The 14621-nt window shown below is 41.7% G+C and overlaps 4 protein-coding genes across 5 annotated transcripts in view; 2 read left to right on the top strand and 2 right to left on the bottom strand.

Moving 5' to 3' along the window:
- SARC_02491 (hypothetical protein) overlaps positions 1-1955 on the top strand; it is a 2961-nt gene extending 1006 nt beyond the window's left edge. The window contains exons 2-5 of the mRNA XM_014303735.1: positions 200-435; positions 819-1273; positions 1422-1559; positions 1718-1955. Of these exons, the coding sequence (XP_014159210.1) occupies positions 200-435; positions 819-1273; positions 1422-1559; positions 1718-1747 (859 nt within the window). The 3' untranslated portion in view covers positions 1748-1955. The remainder of the gene's footprint in view (positions 1-199; positions 436-818; positions 1274-1421; positions 1560-1717) is intronic.
- On the bottom strand, positions 1954-5908 carry SARC_02490 (hypothetical protein). Its single transcript, XM_014303734.1, has 7 exons — positions 4058-5908; positions 3616-3729; positions 3372-3466; positions 3146-3242; positions 2796-3002; positions 2518-2637; positions 1954-2272 (listed from the first exon to the last, which is right to left on the bottom strand). Exons 1-7 carry the CDS (start codon positions 5771-5773, stop codon positions 2105-2107), a joined length of 2517 nt encoding a protein of 838 aa, XP_014159209.1. The 5' UTR covers positions 5774-5908; the 3' UTR covers positions 1954-2104.
- A 579-nt stretch (positions 5909-6487) lies between these two features.
- Positions 6488-10839, bottom strand: SARC_02489 (agc/ndr/ndr-unclassified protein kinase). Its single transcript, XM_014303733.1, has 8 exons — positions 10233-10839; positions 9306-9439; positions 9009-9123; positions 8742-8820; positions 8199-8452; positions 7735-7851; positions 7333-7549; positions 6488-6950 (listed from the first exon to the last, which is right to left on the bottom strand). Exons 1-8 carry the CDS (start codon positions 10746-10748, stop codon positions 6922-6924), a joined length of 1461 nt encoding a protein of 486 aa, XP_014159208.1. The 5' UTR covers positions 10749-10839; the 3' UTR covers positions 6488-6921.
- Positions 10840-12036: 1197 nt separating this feature from the next.
- SARC_02488 lies at positions 12037-14099 on the top strand. 2 transcript variants are annotated; one of them, XM_014303732.1, is made up of 4 exons: positions 12037-12728; positions 12893-13031; positions 13285-13394; positions 13515-14099. In XM_014303732.1, exons 1-4 carry the CDS (start codon positions 12108-12110, stop codon positions 13614-13616), a joined length of 972 nt encoding a protein of 323 aa, XP_014159207.1. In that variant the 5' UTR covers positions 12037-12107; the 3' UTR covers positions 13617-14099. The 2 variants fall into 2 exon arrangements, with proteins under 2 accessions (XP_014159207.1, XP_014159206.1); XM_014303731.1 differs by lacking the exon at positions 13285-13394 and having other exon boundaries at positions 13445-14099.
- Positions 14100-14621: the final 522 nt, after the last annotated feature.

Below are 14621 nucleotides of genomic sequence, written 5' to 3'. Positions count from 1 at the left end.
TATATGTAATGTAAATTGATATTCATATTCTGATGTATATATATACTACAAGGTTTCAAGTATATATTACAAGCCTTCTGGCCGGGTGTGTTCAGACCATTGGGCTATAGTGCTGATGACGTGCATGTTCCAGCTATTCTGGAGATCAAAATTGATGAGTATGAATTTGTCTCGAACGTTCTTGGAACTTGGTTCGTAGGTATGGAGAATACAGCGGTATTGTTTTACAAAGGATGATTGTGGAGCGGAATGATTTTGAGTCACCACATATTTGGCACGTTGACTCGGGTATCCCTATGGATCTGGTTTTTAGTCATCTTACGGAAGAGTGTTTAGCTGGATATAAAGCGCTCTCTCCTGACTTTACTGTGGAAGAGTTTCTGACGAAATGGAGTGACGAATTCAAACCGGACAGCGTTCAATGCATCAACAAATGTATGTCTCTGCATTTGCGTTTTACGTTTCTAGGTGCGTGTTGCGTCAGTGAGTCACTGCTCGTTTTTAGACAAAGTTCTAGTGGAGCAGGATATTTGCTAGCACCCATGAGGTCAATATCTTTTTTATAATCTGGGTGGCAACCCTTAACAAGTTTGTATCTTTGCATTGTATGTAGTGACAACGGAAATCATTAAGTGCAAAACCAGTAAGTCTTTGTTACTTTAAATGGTGGTGATTCATTCGAAGCGATAGCACATGCTATGCGATAGGGTTGTGGATAGTTTGTCAACTCGAGTTGGCAAATTATGGCAGTATTTTTGAGTGAATGTCGCATTCAATCCAAACTCGCGCTAAATAACTACTATTATATATGTACACAGATCAACTTCTGGCTAAGATGGGAAGCTCTCGACACAACGGCAACGAGTCAATAAAAGGTAGATTATCTTTAGACTCGGCGGAACGAAAGAAAACTTCGGATTTGGGACAGGAGAAGAAGCAAGGGGAATCTACTATGGTCGCGCCACAAATAATTCAGCCAGAAAAGGCACTTGTAAGTAATACCGGGAGCCAAATCAAACAACGAGTAATTGTTAAGTTGTTGAAGAAAGGAGAGGACACAAAAGGCATTGTCGTGAAGGGGAGTATGGCAAGTGAACACGGAATGTCATGTGATGATAGTGAAACGAGCAGCAATAGTACTGATGGGGTAAATAGCTGGTTAGCTAGTACCGCCTATTGTCAACCCGTGGACAAAAGGCGAGTTGGAACCTTTGAAACGACATTTCACGAGGTTCAACGGGAGGGTCTTTCTGCCAATAACCGGAATTATACTGTAAGTTCTGTGTGTCTACAACACGAGCACACCCGGACACTTCGTGCCGGTTATCCTACTTCAATCTTATAAATCCGATAGTATGCGCAGCTCTGGAGCTATGGGCGATCGCTTATTTGGCATCCCAACACATATTATTATCTTGCAGGTTCCCGTAGCTATTGCTGATACGGGTGTCAACAAATTTATACAAATGAACAATCATGCTTACAAGGCAAAGAACATCGCTTCCTGTGGGGATTATGCGACACAGAGCGGATATATTAATCAGTCTGCAAATCTAATGGTGAGTAAGACGAATCTGAAAATAAGCGGTTTTGATATTAATGAGCATCAGCAGTTGCTGTACAATCTTGCCGTATTCACCGTGCGACAAAAGCTGGTTTTTGTACACTCTCATGCTAGCACATACTTATCAGGTTCTAACAATTGGCTTCTTTGCAGGTTCTCATTCCCTATCTGGAAAGAAGTTAGTTTTAGTTGTTGCGACGACAGGAAACACTCACCACCAGGCGACGCGTGAGGATAACGATACGGAACTACAGATTTTAACCAGGGACCGAAATAATTTTAAACCTAATTTGAATCTTACCAGATTCGCGTTTGCAGGAGTACGCAGGAGAAACTAATTAACAATATATCATGATTAGTAAAACTTATTTAGATTCAATTTTCAGATTCATGTTTCGAAGGGAGAAGTTTATACTAGCTCGTTAGGAATCGCAAGTCGCGTTTACATCGGCTTTGTGATCTTTGACTTCGGCTCACTCAAGTTCCGGTAACAGGCGAAGTAGAATTATATTTTGCCTTTTTTTACATTTTTTGCGCTACTCACTTCGCACCACTGAAGGGTTGCATTTTCAACGCATCATAGAAAACAATGCGGCTCCTATCCCAGAAAACAGGCGCTGATCGGACGACAAGAGACCACACGTAGGTCTGGAAAAAATCACTCGTGGTGCAATCTTCCGCTTGTTGAAACGAGAGCTGTGGCAATGGCTGAGCGGGCAATGTAGTCGAGAAATGAGATCTAATTCTAAGCGGGCTTCATAGACTTATATTACTACAGAAACAAAATGAGTAGATCAATGTTCAACAATGTCAGTTTCGAAGACCGTTCGATATACTTATGTCAACTATGAGTCTTTACCTATCAGGAGCTGACAGCAACCCAACACTTGACCTCTTTGATACATTAAGTGAGATTGAAGAAAGGATCTGCTGGAAATCGGAATCGTACTCACCTCAAGTAATTTGTTTGAGAAGCCCTTTGCAGAGTCAATAATGCATTGGAAAACTGTGTCGTAGTTCGTAATTGAGTTGTGTGGCAACACCTCAATCTTCGCCTGAAAGTAATCCAGTAGCTGAGCGTAGAAAGAAACACTATTTGTTACATTTAAATGAGTACGGTGCACGCACTTGCACTCGAACTTCAACTCGACAGGACAAAACGTGAGGAAATGAATAGGAATATAAACGACAGCCACGACCTTTCAAGTCGGAATGTCCGTTCAGCACATACCGCTTCTATGTTCACAAGAATATCCAGAAAATGGTTGCTCACGTGGAATTTATCCAGTATATCTCGTTTTTGTAACAAATTGTAGATCAAATGTGGATTCGTGGAGAGGTTGGCCGTGAAAGTGCTTCCAATAATCTCAAGCATTATCCGCAGAAAGTCCGCATATATCAGCACATCTGATTCCAAACTTGACTCGATCTGGAGGCCCTGGACCCATGAAATAGAATATCGAGGCAAAGCTCTTTTATAGTTTCAATTTAAAGGCACAAACGCACAAACCCTTTGAAATAAATGGATAACAGAGAAACATTAAAGTGTCAGGTAGCAAATTAAACAGTTCTATTCGATACCTCTTCATCCTGTGTATTCAGAAAGTCAGCTTCCAGGGCCGATAAGCGGTGAAAACCATCAATCTTCTGAAATTTGCGAGTTAGGATATCGAATAACCTGCGTTGAGAATTAAGCATAAAAAGGTTTCAGTGTGAGCAATTGACGGAGATGTTCAATAACACTGGTATTTAAGCTGCAACAATTTGTGTTTAGGGGCAAAGCTGAATTCATTATGTGTTGACTCACCTGATGACCCGTTGTGCGGCAAAAACGTGGAGATTCTTAAATCCGGATGACATATTGGCTAAAATAGCCAACGACACCGTCTGTAGATATGCATCCTGTACATTGAAGAAGATGAATAAAATTTTGAAAGGCAGTTGGGAGGCAGGTAGATGACACAAAAGGCGAAGTCATTGAGTACTAACCACGATGATGAAAGAAGAATTTACAAGAACGCCGCATTCTCTTGAAACCACTCTAAAATCACCTTCTCCTTCACCAGGTTGTCCTGCATTACTCTGACCAGGATCAGCACAATAATACTCCCCAAGGGAACATCGGTTAGTGATTTTTCTTTGAACCAGGAGATGTCTGCAACAACCTGTGGTGACGGAAAGTGAGATACATTTAAGGAAATATAGATGAATTTGTCAGATCGTGGGCTCAGAACGGATAGTATTTGAAACGATTAAGATTCGATACAGCACTGGGGTAATTGTCCCCATACCCGCGCGTAGCATGGGTATCCACTCAGACTTCCCGTAATCATGAACATGCAACTGTCGACCTGAACATTGAATTAGAAACTGTGGGCTGTCGCGGCGGATGGATGGGTATATAGCTATTGTATACGGAAACAATATCCTTTCCGCTCGTTGCTCATTTGCTTTCGCCTATATGTGTTGTAGTTCGAATAGCCAATCGCATACCGTGTCGTGAACGAACGCATTGTACGACGCGTCCTGGCTGATTATCAGTAGTATACATAGCACCACGTAAGCTCTTTCTGGATTGCTGCCTTCAATAGCCGTACTCTCGCTTAGAAGCACTTTCAACAGCGGTATGGTCAGATTCTCTAGATCTGTCCGGCTCAATATGAAGGCTCTGAACTCGATGTTATCGCTCAACAAAATATACAATAAGATTGCAACCTCTTCCTCTTCGCCCACGCGTCCACACAGGCTACGATACAATCGCGCAAATGATACTGCTTTGTGGCGCCAATTCATATTTGTGGCGAATGACTCCGTTATGGCGATCGCCGTTTCATTATTCTTCATAGTCGCTATTGCGTGCGGAAACTTATATTTTCTCATTAATTTGAATTCTTCCAGAAGGCTCATGTCGATCTTGCTCGATATCCTCCGTGTGCGGGCATACACACACTGATCTTCTATGCTTGCTATTGTACTCTCATCAACAGGAATATCCTCGTTCACCACAGCGGCTCGCACGCCCATCACAGACTCCGCACTCCCACGATGACAATTCAGTGTTAGCAACAGCAACAGGTTTTCTTTACTGAGACTCACCGTGCTCTCACTACTCTCTTGGATTAGAAATGGGAATGTTAGGGTAGCGTCGACGTCGTATGTGTTTTGTCCACTGCTGTCCCCATTTACTGCAGAATTTGTACTGCCACCACTCCACAGAGACGACAAAAAGCTACGAGGCCGTTCTGGCGCTGATTTATTCTCCATAAAATTATTTAGTAGTGCGTGTGTAATGTCATACACATCTACTCCATGAAATTCTGTACTATTGCATTCGCTGTCACGACGCTCAGTTCCTTTCGTTAATATACAACTGGTGACCGATCCAGCACGCAGCGAGGACGCGGCGGGAAGTCCTGACGAAACTTCCTTACTCCCGCCCATTCCTACACTCGTGTTTATTAGTACGTGTTGAGACACGCAATCGTGCTTATCTGCAAGAATGTGGTACAGTCTATGTGAAAGCAACACCAGCAAAGAGGTGGTGGCTTCTAATACTATCCCAAAGGTCAACCCCGTTACCTCGACGTCTACGATAATGGCCCATAGTTGCAACAAATAGACCGCGAGTGTGCCATTATTCTTGCTGCAACCGGCTGAGGGTGTCTTGCTATCAGAATTGTACTCAACGACTGATCGACACTCAAATATCTGTTCGACTAGATCCTCTTCCTCATTATCTAACACGTACTTACAAAATACTCGCAAGATCAACAACACGTTATGCAGGTACCATACATGCCTTTCGTTCTCCTTTGTTTGCAACTGTTTAGTGGCTTTACCGTTTGCATTGCTGATTTTACTTTGCTTTGAAGCCGAGGACATAGTCGTATTCAAACCCCCCCCTTCACTCACCACACCCACAAGCTGCTCCGAGGTCGAAATGTGTCTCACATATTTTCCTAGCAATTCAACTAAAGACCTGAAGTTGCCACTTTCTAAGCAGTTCTGTGCGAACTTCATACAAAGATTCTTCACTTCATTCTCAAATATTTGACCATTCTTTCCACAAACCCGAGGCAACACTAATTGGAACTGAACCAGGTCGTCCCATAAGGGGTCGTCGACCAACACTGGTTGTGTGCCAACAAGCCGAAGCAATGTAACATTCTCCGCGAGAGTTGACGTGCTCGTCGACGAAGCAACTCCCATATTAGTGAGATCACTGCAATGAGATCTGCATGAGCAATAGTCTTCAGTACACCATGTAGATATTGTACTACATCCGGTACCGTCCAAGTTCTCGCTGCTGAATGTTTTGACACCACTTCTAAAATCTAAATACTGTACATAAAATACATTATGGCCTATGCTCTCTCTATTGTAAACACATATGTACGTACATTTAAATAATATTAATAATAAAAATTATACATTGAGAGGAAATCGGGGGGTAAGTAAATACTGATAATATTTATAGCCAATGAAATTACTCGATTTTGGCTGTTTTTTAATTATTCTTAGACCCAGGTCCAGAGGCCTGAGGCCCTGAGGCCGTTCACAAACCGGAAGCCGTCCTACGGACTTTAGTCCGTTGTGGTAAATTTCAATTTTTCTCTTTAAGAGGGTCATGGTAAACATGTACAATTGTAAATACAGAGGCCACAAATAGTGACAAATGAGCATTTAATTTGAAACATTTTTCCCTATTTATGTTTTTATTACTTTAAATTCCGGTAATATTTCAGTAACCAATCAAACATAATTTATCCCAAATCGTAGTGGTTTTGGTTTTGTAGCCCCTGCCCCCTGGTCACCTGCAGACCTTCGGCTTCAGGCTGCAGACCTGTATTGTGCACTCCTACACGAAAGTATCAAATAGTTCATATTGTACCCTAAATATATATTATATATATTTATTTTAGTGTGAATATGTGGCCTTAAGGTTCAAGTCTGCCTGATAATACGTTTCAACCTTTAATTTTAGTAATCTAGATAGTATTAATACGGGCCATCCAATGTAACTGCTACATGTATAAGCTAGCTTTCTTTCGCTAGTATCTTCACTGCAGGTCAAGGCACCATGTTCAGATGATTTCTAGATCGTACCACGGCTATTCTTTTCATCAAATAATTACAAATTTCCAATACTAATGAGCCAGGAATAAGCGAAGACCTCCACTGCTTCAATCGAGTGCAAGGTATGAATATACGTTTTGGTATTTATCATCTACAAAGCGCAAGCTCAAAAGAACTTGAGCCTCACACATTTGTTGACGTGGGTGCTTTTCAGGAGCTGTTATACACCAATGACAAACCTAATTTCCAGATGCCAGCCTCTTCGTCCCCTCTAACCACACTTAAAACATCTCTTTCGATACTCGATCGCCTGTTAGCAATACAAATAATGTGGCAAATTTTCGTAAATGTGTGGCACCAACTGCTCCTCCGTTGGACTTTGACGTTGTACTAGCTCCATTGACGTATGAATGACTAATCGAATATGCAAAAAAAAATCTCGTATAGTTCACAGCGAGCACAATATGGTGGTATATGTGAGGCGTATGATCAACTGGCTATACTAGATCTACAACAATACATACGCGTGCCAGTGGAACCGCGTATACAGCAACTGTACGAGTGTGGTGCATCGTAAACAACAGTTGTACGAGTGAAACGGATCGATGAACACACACGGAGGCTATTTCTAGTGCGTGCTCGTGTACATGATACACTCGCGAGTCCTTCGATGCCCGTTGTTCAAAGCATACCGTGCTCGACTCCACTTTCCTCATGGCCATATCGCCTGTCCCTCCCTCGGAATGTCCAGCCAACCCATAATTCACGCTCGTTCTTGCCATCCATATCATCATCATCCAAGTCCGGACCATCGAAGCCTTGGTATTTTGCAATATCTTCAGGGTTTGTAAAGTCGTCAAAGTATTGTACGTCGTGTTCGTTGGTTAAATCTGGTATAAAAGGCGGCCGCTGTATGGAAGGAAATGCACACACAATGATTTTAAAGTAAAAGTAAGCCTACAGTGCAATTCTTTGACAGAACTGATTGAAGTAAAGTGAAGCCGAATCAGTCATATAGATAAAAATTGTTTACAATATGCCCTTCGCGCAATGAATTGACATTGCCATCATATCGATATTGTAGTCTCACGTACCATATTTTTCACTGTACTCCAATCAAATCCTTGGAACCAAGGATGTTGTTGCACCTGTACAGGGCTATGCAAGCGATTGGCCTTCGTTGTGATGAGCGATTCAATCAGATTCCATGCCTGTCGAAGTAATCGTTGCGTTGAGTTCACAAATTTTGCATATAGTACTCTGAGCACGAGACCCAATTAGATCACGATGGGAGCACACTCAAATAACAAGACATAGCCAAGTTAGCTCGTAGACATCAAATTGGTCATGATGAACTCTGAATGAATTGTATGAGCTAGTCTCAATTTTTAGGAGGTACCTTACCGCACGATCTTTTTTGGTATTTCGTTTCAAATGAGATAGAATTGAACACATTGGACTGCTACGAGAGTGCGTGATAGTAATTTGCTACAATACATGTTTGAAGCAATACACGTGCCAAAGAGTTGACTAAGCAAATGTATTCTGTACAACGCACCTCATCTGACATATTGAATTCCTTGTCCGCGCCTTGATATACAGGGCGATCAAGCACATCTTGCCAATTGAACACGTTGATCCAGATTTCATCGACGGTGGGGGCACCAAATGGAGGAAACGCTGCGAGAAGCTCGAAAAATATACAACCTAACGACCAGTAATCCACCAGCAGGTCATATCCTTCATTTTTCAACATTTCCGGAGCCATGTAATCGGGTGAACCCACCAGAGAAAAAGCCCGTGTGCGATCCTCTAAACAATGTAGAAATGTAACAATATACTCAGGTTGTGGCAATAATGCATAAAATTCATAGAATACGCGAGACTCGCGTGTATTTCACAACTATGACACAGATTGTATACATTTGCATCATTTACGTGTTTAGTAAATAACTAAAAAATCTACCATCGGGCACTGTCGTCACATGCGGATTAAAAAAGTTGTCAGATCCCTTTCCTGTCGATCCAGTGGGATATCTGGTGACCAGAGTAGAGAACTGTATATATAGCTACGAAATACAAGAGAAAATGCTCCGCCTACCTGCCCGAATCGTTTGATACATTGTTCTCCTTTCGACTGAAGAGTATTTCACAATTTGTCGATCTTTAATGTTGTCAAGCTGCATGGGAATTTTCCACAAGATTATATACGAGGCATCGGTAGCGGCCAATGCATGAGCTCGGAAAATTTAACGCTCATAGAGGCACGCAAACGGGCTACATACAAAGCCAAAATTTATGCAACGGTGGCCATTTGCCCAATAAATGTATACAACCGTGTGGAGTTTAGCGTTGTTTGCTCACATACCTTTGTGCGTAGTTTATCCCTGTACTCTTTGCTAACGTTGCCTTTCGCAAGACCGAAGTCCGTCAGCTTTAAGTGTCCCTGCGCGGCTATCAAAAAGTTTTCTGGTTTCAAGTCTCTGTATTGGCATCAAAGTTCGAGAAGTCAGCGTGCAAATTTAGCAATTGTTCTTGAAGGCACCGCATTGACAGCTCACGTTGCAACGTTGAGTCGCCAATGGTTCTTGCAAAACGCACCATTGCAGGATTATGTACAGGACGGTGCAAACAGCTCAACAAGAAACTCATGAAATCCACGTACCTGTGAATGAATCCCAAGCGATGCAGAGCTGCCACGCACAAACACATCTCCATCATATAGAATCGGGCGTGTGACTCATGTAGCACACCACTACCATTCAGCAATGTTCTCATATCACCGCCTGGAACGAACTCCTGCGTACAGCACACCAGAATTGTTAAATATAGACTTATTGAGCTGACTAAGTATTAGCTCCCGCTGATGAGCTTTGCAGTTATGTTCAGGCTTGTCAGAAAACGCCTTCACGAATTCCAGCCAAAATGTATGTTACTTTCCCCGCAGAAGGCGTGACGCACGAGGGAGTGAGGGACGCTAAAAGTGACAAATATATCACATAACTGATCTATTGAGCTTATATGCGCGTTTATGTTGTAGGCCGTGCGCATGTATTAGTAGGTCAATATAGTCGCCAGCAAACCAGACACTTTCAATTGTCTTCAGTGCGTTAATTCGATATATACTCACGTTGCCTCCTCATAGTTGAAGCTCGTACGTTTAGAACTTATGATACACACAGAATGAGTGATGAATCGATTATGTGATCAGGTTTTTCTCGTGATAAAGAATATTCGAGACCACTCATCTAACACACACTTTGAGGTCAAGAAGAGCATGCTTCCTCATACTTCTCCAAGCCTAAAAGCGGCCAAAACCAGCTTGTGCTTCAATGAATATACTTAAAAACTCATTTCTGTGCCTTATATCCCAACATTCGCATAGTGGACAGGGTGTGGCGTGCCCGAGATTGCAACGTGGACCTGAGCTGTACGATTCATTGTACTTAATAAAAAACATACTATCAGCGAAAACACAAACCCCCAAAGCCTGCATTTGGAATATAAAGATCACCTTATAAATGAGCAGTTTCCAGTGTAGTGAAAGCTTATCTAGAATTATCTTTGCCTTTCAACTTCTCGATGAACTTACCATTGCCAGATACACGTAGGTTGTGTCCTGGAAGGAGTACAGCAACTTCACCAGCCATCTAGAATCCGTAGCTGTCAACACGTTTCTTTCATTCCTTATATGATGTACTTCATCTTGTACCATCAAAGCTTTCTTCCGCATACGCTTAAGCGCGCATATTTCCTTTGTATCCTTTTTCAACGAAAGGAAAACTTCGCCGTACCCTCCCTTTCCAATTTGACACAGAACCTGGAATTCGTTATATCCTAATCTTGTACGCCTTTTACGCAAAAAGGCGCTCTCTTCTCTGCAGCGAATAGCCCATTCTTCGCTCGTAATGTCTGGCGTCCATCCTTGGATCCTTGCCTTTGCCTCAAAAGCCTCTTTCCTTTTTTTCCGCTCACCAATGTATGTTAGGAGATCCCAATAATAATCATAGAAGTACATCTCTGTAGCAACGCTGAGATCGAGGGCCGAAGGCCGTCTCAACTGTTTGACCTCTGTTTTCAGATCATCTGAACTCTGAACCAACGCCATGGTCACAAAGCTGTTCAACTATTACAAGAATTTGCCTTCACGGGAAATGACGAGGATAGTATTATTGATGGGGAGTGTATTTATGGCAACATGTTCCGACTACTACACACGGTATTTACATATTTAATTATTTATATTTTTAATTTCTTTATGAGATGCGGGAGATAACAGTCTTTTTTTTTCAACACTTTTTTTTCCGGTATATCGTATATTACATACTTCGAATTTCAAAAATCGTAACTGGAAAACGGGAGCCACCCACGTCCCTTTTCTTTTTTTCACATCTGTGGCCTGTGGCCGCAGAGCTCATAACGTACATAACCTATATACAAAGTAAACGTACAACGTTAAAACGTCTACGTTTTGAAAATAGACGTTACTACCTTAAGAAATGTATTTTCCCAAAACCTATTTATACCGAGATTTATTTCACCAATTAGAATGTTGCATTTGATACTTCATTTTTCAATTATATATTTCATGATTAAAAATCAGGTTTGAAGAAATTCAAATCATTATACACCGCGGTCAAAAGTTGGAACGAAACTGCCAATTCTAAAAACAGTGTACGCCAAAATTTTCATATCCCTTGTACATATTTAATAGACGTAAGTCTCAGAACGAAACCGTACATTATGAGCTCTGCGGCACCAAAATAAAAACGGAAGTAGGTCGAACTAACGTACAGGGTGGGGACAAAGTCGACATTGAAACCTAGTTTTGTCCTAGTTTCTGTTACATTCTCATTCCCTAGATTGTCGTAATTGAAAAATAATATTGTTTGATATTTACTACAGTGTTTTCAGTTTTGGGTACAATTTAGAAGGCTATGGTTTTGTGTTCTATTTTCAGAAGGTTTTGTCATGGCCCTCTGGATTTGAGTCTGCGCTAAATTTACGATTTCGTCGGAAGAAACCTGATTTCTGCTCGAGACCCAAATCCAGAGGGCCATGGTTTTGTGTTCAATTTAGAAGGCTAAATAGGTGTTTTGGGACTGTACTAAAGTATATATGCTACTATATAGTTGGGCTCGATTCTTATTCAAATTGTTGACATCAACATTTTTTTTATGCGGGGGGGGTTTTAAAAGTCCAAAGTGCACCAAAATTTCTATTTAGAAGGCTATGACCAAAAATCTATAAATGCAAGGTGAGGGCCCCGGGGGGACCCTATTTAAACTGAAATATCTCGAATATGGCGATAAATCAATGAAAAACGATGACCAGGTTCGTCATAAAATGAAGCCCAATATCATAGTCATAAAATAGATATGAGTTATGTACATAGTGTTACATATAAAATATCGCCGCTAGTCTCGAAATGACTAAATATTTTCATTAATACAATAGATTTGTAAGTATGTGGTTTCCATTGTCGGACAGTATGGCTTTGGGTGCACTGTTTGGCCGGCTAGTTGCAGTCACAGACAGGAATGATACTTATATTTTTCAGACATCACAAGCTATTTTTGGTGCTGACATTCCGAGCGAAGGGCTTACGGCTGTTATGACCATCGCTCAACCATACGATGCCTGTTCGCCAATCGTGAACGATGTATCGGACAGTATAGTTCTGGTAGAGCGGGGTGGTGATTGCGATTTCTTGGTAAAGGCTAAAATGGCTGAGGAAGCCAAAGCTGTGGCTTTCGTTGTTAAAGACAATGTGGATGGGCCGTTAATTATTATGAACGCTCCCGTGGGTGAGGGTTGTGATACGATCAAGATTCCCGCTGCTTTTGTGTCAAAGGCGGACGGCAATATCCTGTCAGCGTTAAGTGAAACCAAAAACCGACTCTCTGCAGGAGACCTGACGATAGTGTCCGGTAGTCGGTCTGGCGTACGCGCGACTCTATACCCCAGCTTCTTTCTGGACTCAGTTGCCTCTTTTATCCTACCGTTTCTACTGATGTTTGCCACATCGTCACTGTTGTTTGCTACGTATAGTCTATATTTGAGACATGCGCGAGCGAATTTTCATGCAGTATGTATGAGTACTTTATTGATGTGTTTCATTTTTCACTTTCGGTATGACTGAGGTTGACGAGTGTTATCAGAGAATTGACTGGAAAAGTTAGTATATATTTTGTTAGCTCGTACGGACAAAGAATTTGCAGTTCTTCAATTCATCACCATTTGTACATGCAGATTTCAACCCTGACAGAGGAAGAGTGTGCCAGAATTCCGACCCACTCGCACAAAGCTGTCAATTTCGGAGACACTTGCACGATTTGCCTGGAAGATTTCACGGCGGATGAGCAGCTTCGGGTGTTACCCTGCAATCATGGTGAGTGACGACTCCCTTCGCCACGTGAAATTGGCTTGTGGGTATTGAGATGATTGATTCGATTGATTCTCAGGTTAATTTAGGCGCTACTTCTCTACAATGGGTGAAGTCTATATTAGATGAATCAATAGCATATAGTTCTATATCAGTGTTTGTTGCCCATACATCATTCTGGCGAGGCGGTCTTTATATACATTTCGAAATTCGTAGCGCTATGTACTTGCCAATTTTTTACTTGCCAATTTTGGTACAGAATTCCACGTTGAGTGTGTCGACCGATGGCTGATTAATCAAAAGAAAACATGTCCTGTCTGTAAGTGTGACGCTCTGAATGGAGAGAAACACCCACTCCTTGCTGGTCAGGTATCTTAATTGATTCCTCATTTTCTTTTTGTTCGCTTTTTGTTGTTCAGAGGATTCTAGCACTCTCGAATATTTCAATTCATTCTCATGAATTTTTTATTCGACGTCTGGACTGGTCAGCTAAATGATGATGTTGCCGTGGAAGTCGCCGCACCCGTGACGAACGCCAGTGCTACAACTTTAAGTGCGGCGGACGATACCGGCAGGCCAAATCAACCATGAAATCATGACCATAGTCCGCCCCTTCACGCCTGTCTTCCCTCGAAAATAGACCATCAAGCTATGGACAGTATGTGCATTAGTCCGCACGCTTCACGCCTCTCTTTCCTCGAGAATTGATCATCATCAAGCTGTAGACCGTGTGTGCATTTGTCTGCAGTGTACGTACACATCACACACTAGAAGTTTATACCAGGTAGAGCGACAGTAGTTCGAGAGCGCCCTGTGATAGCTTGGGAAGTAGATTCTAAGACAGTACTTTCTACATAGATTCGAGTTATCTTAACGGCGTGTGATGTGCCCCACGGTAAAGTATACTACTGGGTGTCTAGCACTGCACCTTTAGCGTCAGCTCCAAATTGATCTCCGAAAAAAGAAAATGAGGATGTGTCATCAAAACAAATAGCTCGTGATCTATCGAGTATGTGCCCAACCTTTGTTCTAAACAGGACGTTTCCTGGATAATAAACACTACAATTTGTTGACATATTTACCACGTTTCTTCCTTTAATATGAATTAAAGACACGACTAGCACGTATCTATAAAGTATTCGTTGGTGTAAAATTAAAACTATACATCAATATTCGTTCAATAATTGTTCGCAAATACCAAGACAGGCAGCTTACAGGTTAGAGCTGTCACCCAAATCTTTCAAAAATGCTAGTACACTGTTTATATACAACATAAGTAGTAGTCAATTCAACACAATTCGGCACGACATGCGTCATGGTAGTAACAGACTATCTAAACAGCTTTTAAGATAGCATGGTGACCAATAACAAAAGAGCGGTTCAAGCATGTCTTTTGATTCAGTAGTAAAAACACTCTGAATTTCAGCCGTCGACCGATAGAGAAGCAATGAATGAGGTTCGAATGGTGCGAATGGATATAAAATGAGCACTCGTCACAATACATAATTGCAACACTGAGCTTCTTTAGGTATGTATGTTTGTATGTATGTATGTATGTATGTATGTATGTATGTATGTAGGTAGGTATGTATGTAT

This window comes from Sphaeroforma arctica (genome assembly GCF_001186125.1).
Source record: "Sphaeroforma arctica JP610 unplaced genomic scaffold supercont1.113, whole genome shotgun sequence".
Taxonomy (NCBI): Eukaryota; class Ichthyosporea; order Ichthyophonida; genus Sphaeroforma; species Sphaeroforma arctica.
Note: the sequence above shows the minus strand (reverse complement) of the source record. Positions and strands in the feature narration are given on the sequence as shown.

Bases quoted from the DNA above. Each gene is read 5' to 3' on its own strand.
- SARC_02490 (XM_014303734.1), bottom strand. From the start codon at position 5,773: ATGGGAGTTGCTTCGTCGACGAGCACGTCAACTCTCGCGGAGAATGTT. The intron at 3,243-3,371 runs GTGAGTCAACAC...TTCTCAACGCAG, and splicing joins GCCGCACAACGGGTCATCAG to GTTATTCGATATCCTAACTC. The intron at 3,003-3,145 runs GTATCGAATAGA...TCATGGGTCCAG, and splicing joins TGAATACACAGGATGAAGAG to GGCCTCCAGATCGAGTCAAG.
- SARC_02489 (XM_014303733.1), bottom strand. From the start codon at position 10,748: ATGGCGTTGGTTCAGAGTTCAGATGATCTGAAAACAGAGGTCAAACAG. The intron at 9,124-9,305 runs GTACGTGGATTT...ATGCCAATACAG, and splicing joins CGCTTGGGATTCATTCACAG to AGACTTGAAACCAGAAAACT. The intron at 8,821-9,008 runs GTATGTGAGCAA...ATTCCCATGCAG, and splicing joins GGGATAAACTACGCACAAAG to CTTGACAACATTAAAGATCG.
- SARC_02488 (XM_014303732.1), top strand. From the start codon at position 12,108: ATGTGGTTTCCATTGTCGGACAGTATGGCTTTGGGTGCACTGTTTGGC. The intron at 12,729-12,892 runs GTATGTATGAGT...TTGTACATGCAG, and splicing joins CGCGAGCGAATTTTCATGCA to ATTTCAACCCTGACAGAGGA. The intron at 13,032-13,284 runs GTGAGTGACGAC...ATTTTGGTACAG, and splicing joins GGTGTTACCCTGCAATCATG to AATTCCACGTTGAGTGTGTC.